Below are 24,614 nucleotides of genomic sequence, written 5' to 3' on the forward strand. Positions count from 1 at the left end.
AAACACTCAGAATAATGTGAATATTTCCACAAAGTAAACGCTGTCTTTTCTGACATCCCGCTAGCTGAATTAGCTAGCTACACATGTGCACTGACACAGCTGTGTTTACCTTCTGCTGGTACGCAGCTACCTGCCACGAAGGAGGAGAGAAACAAACAGAGCTTCAGGGAGTTTCTGTTTTTGTGTCAACAAAAGGAAAAGAGAAATACGACAATTTATTTCCAGTAACAGATTACTGTTCGTGAAAAAATAACTAAATAACAGATTACTTGGATTGCAGAACTAACACGTTATGTTACTTGTTACAACAAAATAGTAATCCGAGTACTCTAACAGATACTTTGTAACGTGTTACCACCATTACTGGTTGCACAAGCAAATGTAGATATTGGAGGTTAGTGTAAGTAGTTAGCTATCTAGCAGGTTTAATACACTTTTCTGAATAACATCAAGTGTTTACCAATGAATGCTACTGTAACGCAAGTTTATAAGGTTTGCCGTAGGTTACAGTTTGGCTTGGTAATGTAAGCTGGCTAAAGGTAATGTTTGGCTTTCCCTTATTAGCTTACTTATTAGCTTACCTGTTAACATTCACCATGTTCACACAGTGGCTATTTTCCTCTGATCATTTCACTGCATGTCAACTGATGATAGCAACAGAAAGATGAGTGATAGTGAAACTCCAGTGGGACATCAGGCCGTATTTTAGATTGAAATAACATATTCAAAAACCCATTAGCTACGGTCAAACCTACCATTAGAACAGCAACAAGAACAGCCAATGTTAGCATTCTGGCACTTACTAGCTTAAATTCCTGTTAGCTAGGAAATGACTAAATGATAACATTTCCTTTGGAATGTGTTGTACAACAAGACAGGAAACGTGGAATGTCCTAGCCTACGGTAGGGTTAGCTGGGAAGTGTTTACACGTGAATGCTAACATTAGCTTTTGTCTGATGTAAGCTAAAGGTCACTCAAAAAATGTTTTAAAAGAGTTCATTCTGTTTACATCTTTCCTTTTGTATTGCAAAACTGTTTCAAAAAGCACTGTTAGCATTCAGCCACTTCCAAGCTAACGGTAACATTAGTTGGGAAGTAGATGAATGCTTACATTAGCTATTGTTTAATGGTAGTTAATAATAAATCATGTGTAGTTTTCCTTTGAAATATGGCCCGATGTTCCTCTGGAATTTCACTATCAATAGTCTTTTCTGTTGCTCATGAATCAGTATGTAGCAAAATGATGACGATAGTAATATAACCTTCATTTATTTAATTTACATCCCGTAAACGGCCGCTGTGTAAATATTCTCAGTGTATAATTTGCTCTCTGCTGTGCGGCAGGGTTGATGAAAAGTGTAACTGTGTGAGACGGGAGTGAACATTATGACGTGTCTCTTGTTGTCACTTTATGTTGAACACAACCACATCACAGTTTCTTTAAAGCACAGAGGTTTAAACAAAGTGACTGACTGCTGTCTAACTCTAACTCTAACACACAGCTCAGCTCACACACAGAAAATGTGCGCCTGCAGCACTTATCGTGGCTCATTAACGAGTGTCATTAATGAGTCACGGAGCTCTGAGAGTCTCTGAGAGGACACTTTCTGTTTGCTGGCACTATGAGTGGAATTTGTTGACGTATATTTCCACAGCTCTCATTACACTTAAAATCATTAAATCATTACATGTAAAGGTGAAGTATTATACTGAATTATGCTGTGCTATCTTTATCTGAAATGTCCAAATTACTCCAACCAGCAGAACGTGGAGATGATTATGGTCATTAAGCTGAAGTCAACACTTTGTAATGTGATGACATCTTTATTTAATGTGTGGGAACGCAGAACGACCACTGCATGAGACGACATCCTGCTGCACAGTCCTTCATCTGCTCCGTGTTCTATCTGTACAGACTGTCAGGTTTATCTGGGCACTTATATTGCTATCTTTTAATTAAACCAATTAGCTTGGGAATTTATGTATTTAAATATTGATAAGTGATTAATATTTTAGGGCAATAATCAAACCAAATTTAGTACTTGTTACAGCCTCCAAAGGGTGAGATTTGCTTCTTCTTCCATTTCTTCTAAATTATTATTAACTGACTTCAGTGGTTTTGACTGTCAATCACATCATTTACTCCACCTTATGGAAGCCCTAAGCAGACATGCATCCATACATTTTATTTACTCCCATGATAAGGAGTAATTTCCGATTGTTTTCTCGAGATCTCGACTTATCTATCTTGTTATCTCGAGATGACAATGCTGCACCACCGTAACGTCACATGATCATTACTCAAAAAGCACAAAACAAACATAGAAACAGGCTTAACATACCTCATCAGTGTGGGCGATGGCAGCATGGCATGTCCTGCTCTGTAACATCACAGTGACCAGCCCGATGTGTTTTCTACATCGACAGAAAATGATCCCGTTATCACAAGAAAACCAACTTTGTCATCTCGAGATAACGAGATAAATAAGTCGAGAGCTGGATAAAACAACTGAAGTTACTCTCACGGGAAAACGGAGAAAATAAAATGTATACATGCATGTCCGCTTAGGGATTCCGTTCCACAGATTATATTCATTCACTCATTATAATTCCCTACTTTTATAAAGTAATATTGCAAATAAACACACAAAGTATTTATGTCTGCTGGAAGAGTTTTTGCTTTTACTTGTCGTGTGAGTAATTTCCATAAGATTGTTCAGTTTATGATCCCACAGTCAACAACAACTACTGAGTGGGTTGTAAATTGTAATAAAACTTTAACTTAGGCATTCACAGGCAATAAAACTACTAAAATAAAGAGGACCTTCTCATAACTTTATGACAAACTGAAGAACCATCCACTGAATGGGTATTGAAGAAGTATTTATCAACATTATTTTTCTGTGCTGATCTTTCTACGAGTAAACATTTGTTGTCCTCGGTTCACACTGTGAAACGGGCCAATATGGAACTTTAAAGTGTACAACTGCATCTTTACAGCAAGTTTCACATATTCCAGAGTGAACCTATTTTTTTTTACTGTCACAAAGTGTACACATTGTCAATTTATGCATCAAGGTGTTCCTTTAAATTACAGTCAGGTTATAGTTTAAAAAGGAAGTGCCTTCCTCAGTTTCTCAGTATATGACACTAAACATCATGTAGTGAATGAGAGTAAAGTGAGATACAGAAACACATGAGAGTCAGCAGCTGTGCACAAACACCAACTGGATCATATTTAATGTGTCTGTGAGCATTTACTGACCTCTGCTGGTCGCTCCTCACACTTAGATACATTAGATTAGATTTACCTAATTTAAGACAATTTGTCTAATGACACTGCTTAACCAGAAACTAAATTGAGATTGGTTAACAATAGAAAAGGAACATCTCCTCTAAACCCATCAAAGACGTGTTAAAGCAGCAGTGTGGAAGCGTACTGTGTGCAGTCCTACTGTTGCAGATTCATGAGAGGGTTGAAATCAGAGTGTTACACTCTGAGTGTTTGTCTTTTTACATTTTCTGATTTTATTTGACTTCAGAGGATACGCTACACTACTGGAGCTTTATGGCAAGCCTTTATGACTCAATCAGTAGAGCTGCTTTGGATATCTTAATCTTATTCTGACTAGCTACAAAATAATTGTAAATATAATTGTATTGGCAGAAATCAAATTTTCACTGGTTAAAATCATATTGCTGATGTTTAAAATTACATTTGTGCAAGTAATGATTATAAGCTGACAGATAAATGATATCATTTTGACTGGACAAAAAAGTATATATATCACACATATAGAATTCCAGTTATGATATCAGTTATTCATCCTTTTTCTTTACTGCTTATACTGTTCAGGGTCGCGGGAGGCGGGGTTACACCTGGACAGGTCGCCTGTCAATCACAGGGCTGACACATAGAGACAGACAACCTTCACGCTCATATTTACACCTACGGCAATTCAGAGTCACCAATGAACCTAACCAGCATGTCTTTGGACTGTTGGAGGAAGCCGGAGTACCCGGAGGGAACCCACACATGCGCGAGGAGAACATGCAGACTACACACAGAAGGGCCCGCTTTGTCTGAACCGGGATTCAAACCAGGAACCTTCTAGATGTGAGGCAACAGTGCTAACCACTGCACTACTGTGCAGAGAAAATCAGTAATGTAAAAACAATCGTATATAATATCGGATAGAATCATTGGGACAGTAGGAAGTAAATTTTTCATATCAATAATTAAATAATAATTTTGAATCAACCAGCTGTATGTCAAACTGTGTTAGTGAAACTGGAAAAGTGCTTCATGTGGGAGAATGTAGAAGCTCACATAATGTTTATATGAGCGTGTTCATGAACCTGTGCTTAGAAAAAGTTTGACATTTTAAATGTAGGCTTTAAATAAAGATGCCAGGAGATACACCAAGCCCGCGCCTGGTTTACTAGTAACTGAGTTAGCATAAAGTAATAATTGTACTCACAATCCCACACTGATTATGTCACAGCACAAAGTAGAAAAATAAAGAGGTTTGAAATGTGTGTGAGGACTTTAGATTGTTTTACAGGACAGCAACGTCTCTGCAGGACTGCTCAGACCGAAAATGTAAAACTCTGTTACTTATTCCTCGTTCATTGTTAATAATGATCTTAATCGATGCTGTTTTAACCACGATCAGCCAAAGATCTTTCACATACCGACTTTATTTTAAAAAAGAAACATCACAATGGTTCTCTGTGGAGTTCAGAGTGACTGCACGTCCATCTGAAGAACTCAGGATTCAGCATTGCACATCACATCAGTTAGTGGTCCATCCAGTTCGACCTTTTATGAGTACAAACACGTGTAACAGGACAAGATGTCACACAGAGTCCATCAGAAGTGATAAATAGCTTGTCCTGGTCTCTGCTGGTGTCCACGTCCTCTTTACCAGGACCGTTTCTGTCTTTCATCACAGTCCGGTCCTGGGTTTGCGGATGACGAGCAGGTTTGGCCCTTCATCGGTGGATTTGATGATTTTCCAGGCATCATGGTGCATGAGGCCCTCCAGGGAACAGCCGTTAATAGACAGGACTTCATCACCTACTTCAATAAACCCAGACAGCTCTGCAGCGCCCCCTGTTGGAGAGGACGACAGTCAGTCAGTCTTACCTACAGATAAACTCTTTACCTGAGGGTGAGCAGAAGAGTGTAAGCCTGAAGGAGTGTTGGGATGTGTCACCTGTAAACATGCGTTTGACGGTCAGAGGTCTGTCTCCCCCCTGGCTGGAGGACTTCCCCCCCTCCAGACTGAAGCCCAGACCAGCTGAGGTCTTATGAAGCTCCACCCTCAAGGCTCCGTCTGGACCCATGTCCACCACTGAGAGACATTCAGCAACCACAATAAAAGATGAAATGTTAGAGAGAGGAAGCTCATAAAAAGTTGTAAATGAAATGGAGCAAAGATAACTTCCTGCTAACCAATAACAGCTAACACTGCAACAGTGAAAAAAGCTCTATTTATGGAGGATAAACTATTTCCCCATCATTATGTTTCTCTGTGTCTCAGAGATGTCAGTCTGAGCCTCACCTGCTCCAGCTCCCAAAGACCTCTTCCTGTTAGAGCTCGTCCTCTGTGGCTGGTTGGCCATGTCAAGTCTCTGTCTGCTGTCTCTCTCTCTCCTGATGACCACAACGGCCTGATTGGACAGCCGGGCCTGATGGAGGCAGGACACCGCCTCTCCGTGGGTTTTACCCTCCAGACTGGTGCCATTGATAGATAAAATGTTGTCTCTTCTCTGGATGGTGCCTTCAAGGCTGGCTGCACCTTTAGAGAAGACCCTGTGAACCTGAACACAGACATGTGCCAGTATTACCAGCCAGTGTCCAGAGATATTAAAACACTGCAGACTTTGTCTAATCATTTATTCTTCACCAAAATGTTTAGAAATCATTTATTTATCAAGTAGAGTTTGTTCCATCTTCTAACATCCCTGTAATAAATGAAGCCTCTCAATCATATTAACAAAGGGAGGTATTAAACCCTGTGAAAGAAACTTTGTGATCGATTATTTATGTTTAGTGTCTACCACTCCTGCACGGACAGGGACGCAGAGCCTGACACACATACACAGGTCATGTGCAGGTTCCAAATCATATTCAGTGTGCATGGCCTGCATTATTTTACCTTGTGATTGGCCAGGAGCAACACACCTAGCTCTTAATGGTCAGGCGCCATCATATCTTAAAGAGCTCATAGTGCCATATTACCCCTCTAGAACATTGCGCTCCCAGGATGCAGGCCTGCTTGTGGTACCTAAAGTCTGTAAGAGTAGTGTTGGAGGTAGAGCCTTCAATTACCAGGCCCCCCTCCTCTGGAACAAGACCTTGGGCCTCTCTTTAAATAACATAACAAAGAGTCGGTCTAGACCTGCTCTTTTTGTAAAGTGTCTCGAGATAACTCTGGTTATGATTTGGCGCTATACAAATAAAATTTGATTTGATTTGATTGATTACACTTACACCATTAGATCATGGACCTGTTCAATCTCTGTGTAACTGTATCAAGCAAATCAATGACTGGATGCAGCAACATTTTCTCCAACTTAACAGAGATCAGACCAACATAATTGTCTTTGGGCCACAGAAAGAAAGGCAGTGTCAGCTCTCAGCGTCAGTCCCTCTCTCTTACGGCTAAGAGTCAAGCAAGAAACCTGAGTGTTATCCTGGACTCAGATTTAAACATTAACGGCCACATCAAATCAGTAACTTCTTCTGCTTTTTACCATTTAAAAAACACTGCTAGAGTCAGAGGAATAATGTCAAAGCAAGACCTTGAAAAGCTGATACATGCCTTTATTACCAGCAGATTAGATCGCTGCAACAGTCTGTTCACAGGGCTTTCAAGCTGTGCAGCAACTTCAACGTATTCAAAATGCCCCTGCAAGAGTCCTGACGAAGTAATATGAGCACATGACTCCAGTTTTAACATCCTTACACTGGCTACCTGTAACTCAGAGAGTTGATGTCAAAGTTCGCTGCTTGTGTACATGGCTCTCTGTGGCTCGGCCCCCAAATACATCTCTGATATGCTCGTGACATATGAAACATTCAGGACTCTGAGGACATCTGGGGCTGGCCTACTGGTCGTCCAAGAGTTAGAACAAAACACGGTGAAGCAGCGTTTTGTTATCCTGCAGCACAGACCTGAAATAATCTCCCACATGATGTTAGACACGCCCCGACTCTGACCACCTTCAAGTCAAAGCTAAAAACCTTCCTTTTTCACACTGCCGACTTTACTCTCTAATGGATGAATTATTATTATTATTCTTATTAATATATTTATTTTTTAACTATGCACCCCTTGTCTGCACTTCTGCTATTTTGATTAATATTAATGACTTATTTTAATTGATCTTACATATTTATCTATTTCCTATCTTTAAAATATAATGGAAGATCGAACATTGCAGCAGTGGGAGTCTGGGACTCCAGGGTCTGGGACCCAAGAGGAAAATAATTTTTAGAATAAGGAAAAGTATAACTGACTATAACTATAATTCAGTATAAGTATATACTGTTGCATTGTTCTGACCGGACCTGTTTTATATTTGAATGCTATATTTTGCTTTGCTTTTCTTTTAATGTTTTTTAATGCTCTGTTTTTAACTGTGTACAGCACTCTGAATTGCTCTATGTATGAATGGTGATTTATAAATAAACATGCCTTGCCTATCGTGCAGGATTGTGTAAGAAGGACCTGCATACTGTAAGTTATGAATTAAAGACCCGGCTGTGTGTATGGGGCCTAGGTCCCCAACTGGCGGAAAGCAGTCCAGATCCAGACCCGGGGTTATTTAAAGTTTTGATAAGTGCATCAATCTCTCGGTGGTGATTTTAGCGTCCAGGAAACTCACAGGCCGATGCATTTATTGTAAATCATCACACGTGACGTTACACAGCCAATCAAATCTGTTAGTCACATAAGCATCGCAACTGGATCAAGTGGGTGTGTGAGAATACAGATACACACAGACCTTGATCACACCTGGTATTATCATGTGGTTTTCGTGATCGGATCACAAGTGGTCAGCTCTAAGCCCAGCTGTTCACACCGAGCATCAACGAGCCCCTCAAATGCGTCTTCATTGACCACTTGTGATTGGATCTCACTTTCCCGCTCTGTATGCAAATAAACACCGAGTCTCATTCACCTTAATGAGACTTTAAAAACATCATATAATACAAAAACACTGTGATGCAGTGCAGCACAGAGCTCACAGCACAGAGGGGGGAGAGCCGCTGTGCAGGAGCTCAGAGGGAGCGGGTGAGTACCAGCTGACGTGATGACATGAAACTTAGTTTGATCATGAAGCCTGATGCTCCTCCACAGCTCTGTGTTTATCAGTGACATATGAACGACGCAGCAGACTGGAGTCTCTGTTAACAGTGACAGACACACAGAAAGATCCATGCGATTAACACGCAGATCCATGTTATGAAGCGTCGGTCTCGCCCCCCCACGCAGCATTATTATAACTTATGATGAACTGCACGCGGGTTACAGCTCCTGCTCGTGTCATTCACAGCATGTAAAGACAGTTAATACTTTATAAACGTTGTGCACGGAAATATGGACAGATGGTGACGTTATTGAGCCAGACGCAGAGAAACACACACAAACAGATCTGTGGTATGATCTGCTTGCCTCCTAACGTTGACCTGTGGATCACCTCAGGCTCATCTCATTCACAGCATGTAGAGATGTAGTTTATGCTTTATGAAGGTTGTGCACGGAAATATGGGACAGATGGTGACCCGATTGAGTCAGGGGCAGAGCATGAGAGACACACAGACCGGTGTCCTTACTGCGCTGCATGATTATAAACTGTGATAAACTGCATGTAGATCACATCTCCGACCCGCGCTGTCTCCGTCTCCCCCCCTCGTCGGTTCAGGATGGTCCCTTGTTAAAAACTTAAATGCAGTCTCCTCAGTGGATAAAACAGACACGATCTGTCTGTGTTTCTGTGCACACTTTGCTCTAATGCATAATCTACGTTTACACAGCTGGACATGGTGCTTTAAAGTGAGGAAGGACAGAGAAGACTGAGCTTTTAGACTTCAGTGACCGTGGTGATTATTCAACGCTGACACTGTCTGACTCAGTCACTCTGTCTGTCTGTCTGTGTGTCTGTCTGTCTGTCTCTCCCTCCCTCGCTCTCCCTCCCTCGCTCTCTCTCCAGGTCTGTCAGTGTACAGTGCATTTACAAATTGTTTATTTCACAGACATTACCAGTTTTAAAAAATCTCACTGCAACTGCTTTTCAGCAAGACATAAAATAAAATATAAAGTGAATCGTCCTGGTTGAATCTCGATGATTCTGTCAGGAGGCAGAGAGAGAGCAGCTTCAGTGAAGAGGTAAAGCTGTCCCTCTCTTTCATTTGTTTTCTGCATGGACAACATTATACAGCCGTGTGAATTATGGCTCTTTAAATCTTGATTAATTGGTTAAAAAAAAAAGTGTTTGTTTTCATTTTCAAAAATAAACCAAATACAGGAAATAAATTGACACTCAGAATTTCCTGGGGGAGACCCCCAGACCCCCAACATACAAACACATGCTATGTGTCCCTGCCATTAGTGAAGTCATAATTATATTGCTATATTCTGAGAGTTCCCTCCAGTTCTATGTGAAAGTTAAGCATAGTTGCCAAACTATTTAACCTAATTGAACTTTCTTAATTTGATTTGACAGATATTCAAAATGTTCGGTATATAATCATAATGTAAGTTAGACATTGTGATGTTTCGGACCTTTGCTTGAGAAAAATGTCTCTAACTGGACCTCTTTCAGTTTTAATTGAATACCCCTGGTGAAGGGTTTGGAAAATTCTGACATTTAACTCCCCCTAGTGGCAGTATCGAGAAACACAACAGTTAAGGATGCATTTACATCATTAAACTCAGACTGACGTACAGCTTTGCAATTGAACAGGAGGTGTCTGATTCTCTACGTTCTGTACTCACAGTGATCGCCTTCTGCTCGAGGTCGACTCCTCCAGCGATGCTGAAACCAAGTCCTGATCCTTCTTCTTTCTTTAGGACGACAAGGTGAGTTTCGCTTTTAACCTGCAGAGTTCACACACAGAGTCAAGGAGAGATACAGAGAGAGAAAAGTCTATTGGATGTGTTATACATTAAATAACATGTTAACTAGGTCTGTAACGTACGTCAGAGAGAGCCGTGGCCTCCTGCAGCAGAGCCGACACGTCTGATTTCACTGTCAGAGTAAGCAGTTTCCGCTGACTCGCAGGAGAGGCTGACAGCTCCTTCAAACTGGAGACACAAAGAGTCCATTTAAAACATGGTCAACATTTTTCTCATGATTAACATTTCAGATAAAACTACTCTTTTTAATCTTTGAAGGAAACACGAGAAATTAAAAGGTGCACGTGTGTTATCAGGTGTCATGTCAGTAATAGATGCCCCAAAAATTAACTAGTAATGTTGAGAGCTCAGACAAAATGATTGCATTTACCAAGATTTCTACAATGATATATTCCTTACTGATGCACTATTAATTGATCCATCTGAGTCCCAATCATCTGGAAGTGTCAACCATACAAACCAACAAATGAACACAATGTTTTACTGTTCCTTCCAACGTGTCACAGTGGCCGAACATTCAGATGCAGCTGGAGAAGAAAGGCTTGTATTTCTGTTACATTACAGCTACTTTAGCCATGCAATGCGTGAGTGTGGGTACAACATAATGTTCAAATGATGCAAGATTGATGAATTGCAATTATTGTATTGATACCACATGCTCCACACTAATATAAAATAGCCCCACCCTCACTTTTTGATTTGGATATAAACAGAAGCTCTTACCTCCTCCTACCTCCTTGGCTTTAGGATACATTCTAACCAAACTAACTGCATGAGAGAAGCATTGAAGCTGTTAGCTAGGATCTGTACCAGGATCTCTCTGATGGAAACATTGTGTGTCATCTCTTAGCTTCGCTTTTGGTCCTAACAAACCTTTATCCTATTGTATCAAACAGATCTGAAATGGTTTTCCTTTGGGAACATACTGTGCTGTTGGATAAAGGAAATAGTAATAATGTCACAATATATGTTATCCCAAATCTTAGCAAATTGCAAAATTTTTAAAATACTCATGATATTTTCTAAGTAATGGAAAAATGTCATTGCGTTGGGTTTCAGGTGATTGCCCCCTTTAAACTCCTCACCTGATGGACCAGCCAGCCTGTGTGGGGGTCTCTGGGGTTCTTTGAGGGGGGTCTTCAGAGGATCCAACATCAGCCCGGCTCATCTTTGTCAGGGCTGAAGGTTGGCGGCTCTCAGTCACTGTGGCTGTCATGTGTTCAGTGGGATGTATGTCAGTCTCCACAGCTGTCCCTGTGGTAAAGTCCTCTGTGCAGATTTTTTCCAGCTCAGGCATACTGAGAGCCCTGAGCTGCCTCAGCCTGCTGCGGGCCAGCTTACCGTGCTTCCTCCGCATTACCTGAGGGGTCCCAGCCGAAGCTCTGTGACCTGCAGCCTCAGGACTGTACTCAGACAGAGGGGCTGTGCTACAGCTGGAATCAGGAAGCTCGAGATTTATCAGTGCAATGCTGGATGGAGATTTACCCAGCAGAGCAGAGCAGGGGCTGGTGGGGATTATATTGTCCACATAAGGGCTAAAGCTCCTCTGCCGTGCCTGGCAGTCAGTGGAATTAACAAGGTCCATGTAACCGGCGATCCTTTGGTTGAGCGAGGCTCGATATGCCAGAGCGTAGGACTGGATGTCACTGCTTCTGGCCAGAGGCTTGTCAAAGTGAGCCAGGTTCTCAAAGGACTTGATCTTATGCCGCACAGAGAAGGGATTGTACTTTGCAGGCGGCGCAGAGTCAGAGGGGAAACTCTGCCTCTCCATCGTCTTTATGTAGAGTCTGGACATGCTGGACTTCAGGTTCTCGCTGGTCTCCACATTAAGACTGTGTTTGGAGCCATTACTCGTGGTTGTCTCCTTAGTTAAACAGAGTGAGCTGAACACTGTGTTTCTGACCATGCCGTTAGTTTTTTCCGCTGCACAGTTTGTGTCTCTTTCAGTGAGGTTAGAGTCTTTTGAATGACCTGTTTCACTGTATGTCGATGGACCAGATAAGGTCGAAAGCCGCACTTCAATAAACGTCCTCTGAGTGGCTGGTGGGTGGGATCGAACCTGTGATTGTGCCGTCTGATTGCACTCTACATGGACCTCCTTGTCCCTGGCCAGTTGTGCAGTTTGTAATGTGCCATTTGAGGCTGCGTGCTCGTCTGTGACCTGTCTTTTGTCACTTACTTTGGGTGAAGAGAGACTGCTGTTCGTTTCAGGCTGGTTCATGGTCTTTGAAAGGCTGGAAAGGGTTGCTGTGGGTGATAACTTGGTCGAATTGATCGAGGAAACTTTTGTGTTTGAAGGACTGTCACTCCTGGTAGGTTCTTGGTTCCTACTCTTAATACTCAGACCCTTCAGTTTGGGCGTACTGCTGTTAGTCTTTATATGAGTCTCAGCCTGAGGTTTAGAGTTCAGACTGGACACAGAAGAGTCTGAATGATCAAAGAGTTTCAGCTCAGAGGTCTTTTTTAGCAGGGAGTTAGTTCTACACTCCAACACCTTCTCTGTGTGTCCTGACACTCTGGTATCCAATCTGCTGATGCTTAAACCTGAGGGATCTGATTCCACTGAGGGTGATCGAGGTGTTTGTGTTTTCAGATGCTTCAGTACGTCTGAGGTCAGAGAGGAATCTGCATTTACATTAGCAGAGACGCCCTGAGTGACACTGTGGGGATCTGGTGGGGAGGGTCCTCTGTAAACGCTCAGGCTTCCACAGCTGGACGCCCCACATGCTTTAACCTTGTCACAGGTTTCAATGGCACTGTTTGTGTGGCGATCTATAGAAGACACAGGTATCATAGGGCTGGGGGGCTGGCATGCTCGCCCCGTAGAGAAGACCTGAGAGCACTGTGATGTTTCTTTGTCTGTCAGAGAGACCTCAGAGGAGACCTTCAGCCCCGCCACCGTCTGATCCATGTTTGTGTTCTGACTGATGGTTTGGTGAGAAGGTGCAGACCCCTTTGGTGAGTGGCTTGAATGAGTTTGCTGCACATCAAAGGAACAAAGCTCGACTTCCTCCTCATCTGATGAAGGCTCATGATGACCACTGTCAGCCATCTTATTGACCACCACACTGTTGTCAGTGGTGGAGTCACTGTCTGATTCACTGTCATCTCCTGTGCTGTACATACTTTTCGGACCAGCGTCAGGCCTGTTCTCCTTCAGCTGGTTCACATGTATAGTCTCCACAGAGAGGAGGGCATCTTCAGGATTTCCTGCTTCCCTGATGTTAGGACCAGACGGTGTTTGAACCCGACTCTCAGTGTCCTCACGAGGAGTCACAGCGGGTTGGTTTGAATAGCATGGTCCGGGCTCAGTGGGTAATGTCTCATAGGGGAACTTTGTGTTTGTGTCTTTATCACTGCTGGGGCCCACTCCTGACAAAATATCATCTATATTAGTGATGGGTATCGTAAACTCGTCGTCTGTCGGGATTTTATGTTTGGAATTGCCTGAATTTTCACTTGTTTTTGGTCCTTCATCAGACGTCCCCTGAACAGATCTGGTTTTCGGTCTGGTGGCTCCATCACTGCTTCCTGATGACATCATCAGACTGGACAGTCGATCTACAGCTGAGAACAGGGTGAAAGTTTAGTCAGGACGCTAACTTCGATTGCATTTTAACAATTCGAATACCAATGTTTGTTCACAACAACTTCCAGGTCTTCCAAAGTCCAAAACCCAAAAGCAAACCAAGATAAATGTTTAGTTTTTCAGGTTTGCAAATGTTTTTTGTGGATGGATGAATGGATGCCTACCTCTATATTGTTTTGATTTTATAGAAATATTGTGTATTTATACTCATTTTTGAAAAGATCACAGCTGATAGTGGAGAACAATTATGTAACTTAAAAAACACTGCTATTACACTACTGCAATACATTAATAACAAGAAGACAAAGGAGGGTATGGGGGGTGCTGCTCGCACTACTCTAACCCACTCCACTGTGATTTATTACAGTTAACAAGCTAAAGGATGCTGAAATAACATCATGATGCAGGTTTGTAAATGCTTGTTTTTTTGAATGGAGTTTGGTTGGACTGTTTCTGATGCAACATCAGGACATCTAGAGAATCTCAGCTCTGAAAGGCTTTTGTGACACAGCATCACGAGATCTTCTAACGTGAACAGAAGAAATTAAACTTGTGAATGACACAAAATCACTTGATTCATGTTTTTTTGTCTTTGCATTGATTTTGCAGCACATGAAAAATTCTATTCATTTTTGGTCTGAGCACACATTTACAGAGACTAGTTTGGGCTCGTAATGTAAATATTGGCATCCATGCTGATGCTAAACTCCCTTTAATCCAGAACAGAGAGGTTTTTTCTTCCGCTCTCACCTGAAACTGGTTTCTTCACTTCCATGGACAGTGTCTTTGGGAGGTTTAGCATGAGCTCACAGATTTCCTGGTAGCTTGAGGAGCAAACCAGTTTTTCTCCTATTTTAACAATCACATCTCCAGGACACAGCTTGCCTGCAGATCCCTGTAAGGGGGATTAAACGCGCATTAGATTCACAAACGCCATGAAATGCCAAAGAAGCAGTTACTCTTTCTGAGAGGTTCAGCAGAAAGTCTGATGTTGGACTGGTATGAAAGCTCGCAGAATGCAGGGCTGCTTGAGATACCTGAAGTGTCTTAAGCCCCTTTCACACCTGCACTGCACTCCTGAAAATGTAAAGCCATTGTCCAGGAGGGCTGCATGTGTGAACACAAATGTCTGAATCTGTTCACCCCAACTTTGGAAAGTCTTTCTCCTGCAGCAAAAGTCAGTGTGATCTGATGTGAGAAGGCAGCAGGTAAAAGTCTGGAGCGTTCATACAGAGAGTGGGCGGGGTTATGACACATTGCAGTGATATTAACCCTGACACAGTCACCAGAAGACTCCTCCTACTCCTCCATCATGCTCTATCCAAGATCTAGACCTGCTCTAGATGTAAAGTGTCATAAGAAAACTTGTGTTGTGTTTTACTATATAAATAAAAAAAGTCATACGCACCCTGTCTGCTGCTCCTCCAGGCTTTAACCCCGTAATGATGACCTTCAGAGGGGACGACATGATCTCCAGGTCGAGGCCGTAGGATTCGTCTTCTCTCCTCCACAGAGTCACAGTGTCGATGGTACAAACACCCGCAAGCTCACTGGCCTGTCCCTTCTTACAGTGAGGATGTGGTATCAGCCCAGCCGCTGCCCTGCTGTTTCTTCCAGCCTGTGAGGCCGGGGGTGGGGGCTGGGATGGGGTCAGGTCTGGAGAGGGCTCATCCACTCTGGACTTCTGCTGCTGGGTCAGGGTTGGTGCCTCAGTGCTCATCATACTTTTGACCCGCATCACTGCTTTATGCTCGAGCTTGGGGGAGCGCTTTGACTCCATCTGTCCATCCTCTTTGTTAGAGTAGCTCTCACAGGTGATGGTCAGATTACCTGACCCTGCTTTGTTGTCAGAGGGGCAGCGGATAGGCATGAAGGGTGACTCAGAACCAGGGGGCCCAGACTGATTGGTGATACCTTCGTCACACTGAGAGAAACTACCATAAAGAGGTGTCTTCACTTCAGTGCTTCCACACCTCTGCAAATCTCCACCATCCTCACTGTCTCCATCTACATTTAAAGAAGACATAGCAGACACGATGTGGGGTTCCTGGGCGTCACCGAGGGTAACAGAGTCCGGTTTGGCTGTTCTGTGGAAGAGCCCTGCGCTGTCAGAGTCCTCTTCCTCACTGAGCTGGTCCTCCAAGCACATCACACGTCTCTGTCGGAGGAGTGGGCTCCGCACTGAGGTGGGACTGGAGACAGCGATGGGTGGGCATACGGCCTCGTGTTGATGGTCGTGGGTGGGGGCAGGGTTCTTGTCTGGGGGTGCATTGTACACAGGGCTGCTCTCCACGTGTGTTTGAGACGGGGTGAAAGCTGAGAATGACATGCAGGTGTGGTAACAACAATTAAACACATCTTTTTCATTCCCAACTGGAGACAGACAAAGAGCAGATTCTTACTCAGACCAACAAAAAAATGTGTCCCAAAAACTGGTCCTGAACATCATAACACTTGTATGTGCTGATGCTGCTGTTTGATCTCCATGGAAACATTCATGATCATCTCTGTGTACTAAAGCTAAACTTGCATTCCTAAAGGTCTCATTTAATGCAGTAATCAGACCTGGAGTAACTGAAAACCTTGATCAGGTGCTCCGATCGTGGACTGATCAAATCCATCTCTGAGAATAACATGTGACTCTGCTCTGGAGCGAAATGTCCTTCCTGTGAAATTACCTTTAAACCTCCCCTGGTGTTTGAAGGGGTTAACAGTTACCGTGTGGCTGTGATGAGTGTTCATCCATGGAGGTGCTGCAGCTCTTCTGGTGGAGTGCCTCATCGCTGGTGGAGCTCGTCAGCATGGAGTCAGAGAGGAACGAGTGGCTGGAGATGTCCTGGGGGAAGTACTGAGACAACTCTGTCTCTGAGCTCAGCGACCCCTGCTGGAGAAAAGTGAACGTAGAAGAAGCAGCATGCATTTTAAAGTAGTTCTCAAAAATAATTTGTACATTTTCCCATTCACACAATGACTCAAAAGGAAGTTGCTTTCAAACATGCAGATGAAAGGGTAAACGACGTCCCTCAGCCTGAGACTGTTCCACTGAGCCGTAGAAACTCCACCCAGCTCCCAGTTTTCATTCAGTCATCAGCTCTGTTTTCCTGCTGGCACCTGTTCACCGAGCCGTTATTTGACTGAAGTAAACGTGAACATGTAACCTCAATTCAGACAGTTTTGCACAGAACAGTAATAAAGGACCTGTAGCAATCTTGTCTGTGTGTGTGTGTGTGTGTGTGTGTGTGTGTGTGTGTGTGTGTGTGTGTGTGTGTGTGTGTGTGTGCGTGCGTGTGCGTGTGCGTGTGTGTGTGTGTCATGTCAATTATTGGTCAGTTAAACATTCCAGTGAAGATTACTCGCTATATTTATTCAACAGAAGTATTAATGAAACGTCTCGGGAGTACAAGGTCATATTTTATCTTATTAGATTTCTTGCATCGTTTTTTCTTTTCTTCCTGCTTTTTTCAAAGATCTTTTCTCTTTATGTAGAGTCATGTCGGCTGTGCTCTATGTGGAACAGAAAGTTTGACATTTCATAGAGACTGACAGAATGAGCACGCTCAAATCGATCTAAAGAGCAAGTTATAGTAATGATTAGATGAATAAGGGCGGCATGCAGCTGGGAACACTTCACTATCTTTCAACAGGTACCGTGTGGGAGCCCAGCAACAGTAACAATAAGAAGTGAATGTTTGCCTTGGCATCATATCCAAATCTGAGTAAAATATAAAGACTCATCCTGTACTCATCCTGTACTCATCCTGTACTCATCCTGTACTCATCCTGTACTCATCCTGTGCTCATCCTGTGCTCATCCTGTACTCATCCTGTACTCATCCTGTACTCATCCTATGCTCATCCTGTGCTCATCCTGTGCTCATCCTGTACTCATCCTGTACTCATCCTGTGCTCATCCTGTGCTCATCCTGTACTCATCCTGTACTCATCCTGTACTCATCCTGTACTCATCCTGTGCTCATCCTGTGCTCATCCTGTGCTCATCCTGTGCTCATCCTGTACTCATCCTGTACTCATCCTGTACTCATCCTACACTGGAAACACAGAGGTGGTGGGTCACCTGAATCACGAGGAAATAATAGTCCCATGTGACGTCATGTTTTTGGGTTCAAGTTGATGTTTTCTGAGTCGTCTCAAACAGCAGAAGAAGACTAACAGCCGGTGGACATCAAAGATACAATCTAGAAGATTTCAATTTTTGTGCTATTGAGTGCCTCCCATTGGCAATAACCAGTAATTATGAGGGCGCAAAGTGTGTTTTGGTAAGAAACACTTGATCTGAACCCATTTTATCTATAATAATACTTTACATTCCAAAACAACATCTCCTTCATATGTTTCATTTCAGAAGAGGTGAGTATATAGCTGAGGGTCCCTTTGTTGGAATCATGTCTCAGTGAGTGTCTCCATGTGTCCCAATGAAGCAGAGGGAAACAGAGCTGATCAATGTGTCTGTCTGATCCTAGAAATAACAATATATTGAACTAAAAATTAACATATTGAATAAACTCTTACTCTACTGGCCGGTTCGAGGAACCTCTTCATGGTCCAGCTGAGAGCGGGTGAGCCGTCTCCCTGCCGCTCCTTCACTGCTGGGCCGGGACTCTTACAGGACACACCTGCAGGTTACAAACATGGCAGTTAAACCCTGGTGCTCACTGTGTAACACGGACATGTATACTGTGTTTATCTATATAATGATAAGAAGAAAATGTAAAGGTTAAGATGTCAGACCTAAGGATTGAGACGAGAGTCTGTTTTTGCTCATCTTGTCCCTGAGTGTTGATCGAGCTATGATCTGATCCATCTCCTGCTCCGACACCTTACGAGACACAACGAGGTTCAGGAGTTAGTCACCACTGTGTCAGAGCCATGAAAGCACCATATGAACACATTAAAATATATAGATAAAAAAATGTAAATATGTGCAGAATATGTTGGCATAATGACATGAGGAACAGCTGGACTCATAAAGAGTGAAAACTGAAGAGTGTTATTGGTAAATGGTCTAAATAGACTGTACTTATATGTCTCTGTTCTAGTCTTACCCCTCAAAGCTGCTTTTACACTACATGTCACATTCACCCATTCACACAAACATTCACACACTGATGGCAGAGGCTGCTATGTAAAGTGCCCAACTGTCAGCCATCACATTCACACCCATTGGCTATGCCACCTGGAGCGATTTGGGGCTCAGTGTCTTGCCCAAGGACACTTCAACACGTTGTCGAGGGAGCTGGGGATCGACCTCCAACCTTTCGATTGAAAGACGACCGACTCTACAACCACTGAGCCACAGTGGCTCTGTTAGTGAACCCTCACTGGTCTACCAGGAGCAAATATGGCTGACAAACTTGAATTTCGCCTCCTGGTGGGATGCCGACATAAAACAGCTATCTCAAAGATAAGAATGGGATGGGGCTTTGCTGTGGGGCTTTTTCCCTCTTAGTGCCCTGTGAGACACTTCATGGTGTGTTTGAACATGCAGTTCTTTAACAGTAGAGATCATTTGAACATCTTAAAAGAGAACAGATGTAACTATATAAACAGAGACACACATGCTCTAACCTTGGGGTTGGGGTGTCTGCTGATGATGAGACTGACGGGTCCAGGTCCACATTCACTGAGGATGGCGTAGGCCTCACTGAGAGCAGCGTGGCGGAGACTGACTGAGTCCACCTCCAGGATCTGATCTCCACGACTGCACAGAGAACACAGACTTCAACACTGGGACATGCAAAAACAGGCAAACACAGAGATAGACCTTTTTGTTCAAGAGGACGATGATTTATTTTAACCACAAACATAGGTCACATCGCTCTCTGCAAACACACCAGACTCCACTCACTAATACAGTCATTTTACAGTTGCCTACTGCTGCCTCTATCAGTGAGTTTGTTTGTGAAGTTATGTGACTTTGGCGTTTTAAATAGTTACTTCAGGTCAATGACAGTATTTGTAAACCAAACAACAGCACAAAAAAAAGTATCAGTGAGGAAGCAGAGGACCAGTAACCTCTTTCTTTGTGAGCTTAAATAACTGTTTTTCTCAATGGAGTCTGGTGTGTTTGCAGAGAGCGATGTGATGTCTGTTTGTGGTTAAAACAATCATCTTCCTCTGAAACAAAAAGGTCTATCTCTGTAGGGATCCTTTCTGTCATGTTGTCAGACACTTAGAATAACAATCTTAGCCTGTCAGTGGAAACAACAAGAACTTTTAGAAGATCTCCTTTGAGGACTCTGAGGTTCTTACCTGACCCTTCCGTCCATCTTGGCCACAGAGCCCAGAGCCAGGCTGTGGATGTAGATACCAGGAGCAGAGTTGTCCAGGGTCAGGCAGCAAACTCCGATCCCCAGACCGACACCAGGCTCTGAAAACATCCACATTCACTATTAGAAAACAAATGTTCTCAAAAAACATGTGGAGGTGTTATTAAAGCTGCAAAAAGCAGTTCAGGACAGACATTCAAGTGTTGTTTCAGGTCTGTCTTTCCTGGTCCTGGCCCCCAGCTGCACTGAGGGCATGTACTCATAGCTTACAATGATATTTTAGACGACAGCTTTTAATTCTGATTCTTTTTGTTTAAACTTGTCAGTCTCTCAGCAGAAACAGCCCTGACCTCAGCCCCATCACAGGGCCAATCTTATCATCAACATCAGTCTTTACCTTAATATTGCTCCTGAGTCAGGGGCTTCTCAGCTCACCTTTATGGAGTGTGACCTCCATGATGATGCAGTCTTTGGGACCAGGACCGGGGCCCCTGCGGCCCTCAGCCTCTTCAAACCCTGCGGGGACGGGTGTCCCTCCGCTGGTGTTGGAGTTTGGTGAGCTGGAGCGGCTGAGAAGGGTTGGGGTCGGACAAGGGGTCAGGCTGGGACTGCGGAGACGAGTCCGGATCGTCAGAGTCACGACACCTTTCTTCAGCTGCTGTTGGAAGAAGAGAAAAGAGGTTACATGTTAAGGAGGGAGAGATTAAACTGTTTTAACGTTTCACTCTGACTGAGCTGCAGAAGGTATTTAAAGCAAAGAATTCTTCAAAAAAAGTGCTTGTTTCCGCCATGGAAACATGTGATCATGACTTTGATATATTAGTCAGACATTGGGCCTCATGCAAAAAGCGATATACGAACAAATGTTTTCTTATTTTTGCTCTTCTCTCAGGTAAGAGAAAATGTTATGATTGGTGGAGAGCACTCTTACCAAGATAAAAATAAAACCTCCGGTTTTCACAGTCCACAAATGTTTGTCCAATGCACGGAAATATAAGTTTTAAAACTGAGAAACATAAAAAATGCATCTTATAATCAAATTTAAATCAATATATGTTTTTAGGGTAATTATAATGATTGGATTATTAAATGATTGGGCTAAAGAGATACTATTGTTCAATTGATCCCAGTTAAGACTATAAAATGGATGCTTGTGTGCTTTCTGCTTCTGAATGGCTTAAATACTGCTGTTAAATGCTTTGGCCACCCAGGCCTTATTCAGAGAGCGCACTTTGAGAGATCGCACAGACCTAATATGAGGCGGATGAATAGCTGCTGAGCCATTTAAGATTCCATCTTCACATCAAACCACTTTTTTTTATTTCAGTAACCGTGTGTCCCTCTGCGGACACGGCATTCACAGCTTCACAGATCTTTTGTCTTGGCTGCATGTTTGATGTTCCTGTTAGACAGTTCTCAGTTTCCTTCTATGTGGCGGCACCTAATGGTGATACACAGAAATTTAACCAGACGTCCACATTTGGTCCCTTTGTCATGATGCTGACTCTTGCCTTGCCATAGGTATAATCACCATTGTGTTACCTCATTCAGCGAGGATAGTGACTTAACACATACATACTTCGATTTGGCTACTGCTGTAGTTCTTCTTCTTACAGCCTTTTTTGGTGGCATTTCTTCTGCTCCTTGTGCCCAATCTGCACACAGCGCAACATGCACCTGCCCTTTAATGGTCTTTAAGGGGTGTTAACTATGCTAATTACAAAAGATCAACCATGCCCCTCCAGTTTGAGATCAAGTGGGATTCTTCATTCAGCTCTCCTGGGTAAGAGCAGATTGGGATGGTTAAGAACATTTGGTGCATCTGGTTGACTTTTCTTATTTTTTCTCTTAACAGAAAATTAAAAGAAAATTTAAGAGAAATTTAAGAGACCGTTGCTGCATGAGGCCAATTGTTTTGTCTGAAAATAAAAACAGACATCTGTTACGTTTTCTCTACAGCTACATTTCTGCATCTTTTCATGTCTGACTTCAGAGACTTCAACAACACTGCTGTAAACAGGAGTTCTACCTTGAAGGTCTGGATGGCCTGTTGGTGTGTGAGTCCTTGCAGAGACTCTCCATTCACTTCCAGAATCTCATCTCCTGCACAGAGAAGCAAACAGTCAGTAAATGAAGATCACAGTTTCTCATATTTTGTGGTCATGTATATTCTCTGTTCAGTGAAAGAGATAAAAAAACTGGTTTACCCTCTTTCAGTCGTCCATCAGCGGCTGCAGCTCCGTGGGGGAAAATGGTTTTGACAAAAATCCCCATCTGGCCTCGAGCTGAATCCTGACCTCCAACTATACTGAATCCAAGACCCTGAACAAGTTACATCTCAGTGAGTGTCAGAGGACAGAGCAAGGATTAAATAAAACGTGACTCAGTTTATTTTTTTATAGAAAATTTGTTTGTGATTCAAGAGAGAACGCACATTCCACGCTGCATTTAAAGCTTCTGCATCTCATCTCTTATACATTCACAGCTTGACTCACATAGTGCCCGTTCTCTATCCTGCTACACGACATCAAAATATATATAATATATAATAATAACCTTGATACACTAGGCCACCTAATGCCCCCCTAACTCTAACCCATTGTTTTTTTGGAGGCAGAAGTGCCAATATTTGGATGAGAAGGTAGACACCACAGACAGTATAAAAAGATGTCCGACATGACAGCTCCCTAAAAGTGAAGCCAAACCCTCTCTGTTGCCCCCTGCTGACTGGCTGCAGTATAGCTCATAAAGCCCGCCTCCTCCATGTTAACAGATGGGACATGAGTCAAACTATAAAATCAAAATACACGTCAAATACATTTTTCTCAAACATGGTTTCTGTCATTATAGCTAGTTATTATCATGGTGATTTATGTCCAAGTGTTCCTTTTTCTGACAAGTTTACTTTTAATTAGTTATTTAATGCTATAAAAAGGGGGTGTGGCCTCATGATTGACAACTCTGCTGACAAATGGGGCTCCTGCAGCGTTCTGTTCCCGAGTAGCAGAGTAGAGGAGGAACGGCGAGAGGAGACGTAACTAACACTAACACTACAGTTATTGAACTTTCCATAAGCGTGAATATCTGCTTCAGACCGACACAAGAAGCTGTTCTGCTGCAGACTGAGCCCACCTGAGGGCTCCAACACGGCAAGGACACCTGAGGGCTCCAACACGGCAAGGCCACCTGAGGGCTCCAACACGGCAAGGACACCTGAGGGCTCCAACACGGCAAGGCCACCTGAGGGCTCCAACACGGCAAGGACACCTTAGGGCTCCAACACGGCAAGGCCACCTGAGGGCTCCAACACGGCAAGGCCACCTGAGGGCTCCAACACGGCAAGGACACCTGAGGGCTCCAACACGGCAAGGACACAAGGTAAAGGTGTGTGTCGGGTAGAGGAAGAGGCGGGACGTTGATACTGCGGCTCCACCAGCCGATCTCTACTGCACACACTCTGGATACAGATGAGCAACATGGCAGCGCCCGCTCCGGGGGGGTTTAGGCTTCACTTTAATGAGAGGAGGAGGAGACGTCCGCCATCTTTAAATTCAGTCATTGGCAGATGCACATTGGCAATGGTGCTAACTACTGCATCACCATGGTGACCCTCAATGTTTTAAAGCATCATCACTTACAGTAGTCATGTTTAGGTTTGATCATTAAAAAAGCCTCTTGAGTCAACACATGTAAAGTTTTGTTAATACATGCAGAGCAGCAAGGAGGACGAGATCGAGGACATACACAGTTCAACATCCTGATGCAATGATGACACATTTTCATTCATCTTATTTCTTAGAAGAATCTATTTTGAAGTCTAGTGAATGTTTCTCCTCAGACTTCAGTCAGCAGCTGGAGGTGAATATTTGTTTGTCTGCTGGCTGATGGAGGTCAGGGGTGAACGACTGTAATAAGTCACATCGTTTCTGTGTCAGTAAAATCTGCACCAAACTAAGGCAACAAAATGCTCCCTCAGTGCCTCCTCATGTTCCATCCAGAAGAAAAAATGCCTCATATATATTCCTGACATTTTATAAACGGTATGATACTAAGTGTGCATAATGAAAGGCACGACAATATAAACATGTGGTAACAGTGCGATGTTGCAGCACCAACATGAGATACAGAGCAGAAACATTAATAATGTCAGAGTTAATAAATCACGTGAGGACAACACACGCACACACACACATACGCACACACACACGCTGAGTTCATCCTCTGAGCATAATTTATGTCAGTGTTCATGTCAGAGGAGAGCGCTCACCTTGCCCTGGCCTTTCATCAGCACGATACTGGAGATAATGGACGGCTGGGCCAGTCGCCATGGAGACTCCACTTGAACCGTGCTGAGGGACCGAGCTGATTTCTTAATGATCTGATAATCCTGAAAGGGAGAGGAGTAAACACACACATTTAAATCATGTTGCTGGAAGAGTTGCTCCTACACCGACAAGTCAAGTCAAAGACTCCATCTATCAGAGTTCTCTACAGAAAACTGTGTTTTAGAACTTTCCAAAGAAAACAAACCTACAGCATCAGCAGGCCTCCATTAAACAGGAGAGGAACCTTTGACCTTTAGGGTA

General features: G+C 43.2%; 1 protein-coding gene across 1 annotated transcript in view; it reads right to left on the reverse strand.

Moving 5' to 3' along the window:
• Positions 1 to 4,695: 4,695 nt before the first annotated feature.
• The window catches only part of pdzd2 (PDZ domain containing 2), a 37,477-nt gene continuing 17,558 nt past the window's right edge, over positions 4,696 to 24,614 (reverse strand). The window contains exons 9-25 of the mRNA XM_069682990.1: positions 24,296 to 24,415; positions 22,236 to 22,350; positions 22,058 to 22,131; positions 20,464 to 20,686; positions 20,012 to 20,129; positions 19,328 to 19,460; positions 18,491 to 18,578; positions 18,272 to 18,375; positions 16,460 to 16,622; positions 15,150 to 16,057; positions 14,492 to 14,636; positions 11,238 to 13,719; positions 10,215 to 10,320; positions 10,012 to 10,113; positions 5,569 to 5,827; positions 5,221 to 5,358; positions 4,696 to 5,117 (exon numbers count right to left, since the gene is read on the reverse strand). Of these exons, the coding sequence (XP_069539091.1) occupies positions 4,951 to 5,117; positions 5,221 to 5,358; positions 5,569 to 5,827; positions 10,012 to 10,113; positions 10,215 to 10,320; positions 11,238 to 13,719; positions 14,492 to 14,636; positions 15,150 to 16,057; positions 16,460 to 16,622; positions 18,272 to 18,375; positions 18,491 to 18,578; positions 19,328 to 19,460; positions 20,012 to 20,129; positions 20,464 to 20,686; positions 22,058 to 22,131; positions 22,236 to 22,350; positions 24,296 to 24,415 (5,445 nt within the window). The 3' untranslated portion in view covers positions 4,696 to 4,950. The remainder of the gene's footprint in view (positions 5,118 to 5,220; positions 5,359 to 5,568; positions 5,828 to 10,011; positions 10,114 to 10,214; positions 10,321 to 11,237; positions 13,720 to 14,491; positions 14,637 to 15,149; positions 16,058 to 16,459; positions 16,623 to 18,271; positions 18,376 to 18,490; positions 18,579 to 19,327; positions 19,461 to 20,011; positions 20,130 to 20,463; positions 20,687 to 22,057; positions 22,132 to 22,235; positions 22,351 to 24,295; positions 24,416 to 24,614) is intronic.

Source organism: Semicossyphus pulcher, unplaced genomic scaffold (genome assembly GCF_022749685.1).
Source record: "Semicossyphus pulcher isolate SPU_LCO1_2020_fin unplaced genomic scaffold, fSemPul1.0.p SCAF_6, whole genome shotgun sequence".
NCBI lineage: Eukaryota > Metazoa > Chordata > Actinopteri > Labriformes > Labridae > Semicossyphus > Semicossyphus pulcher.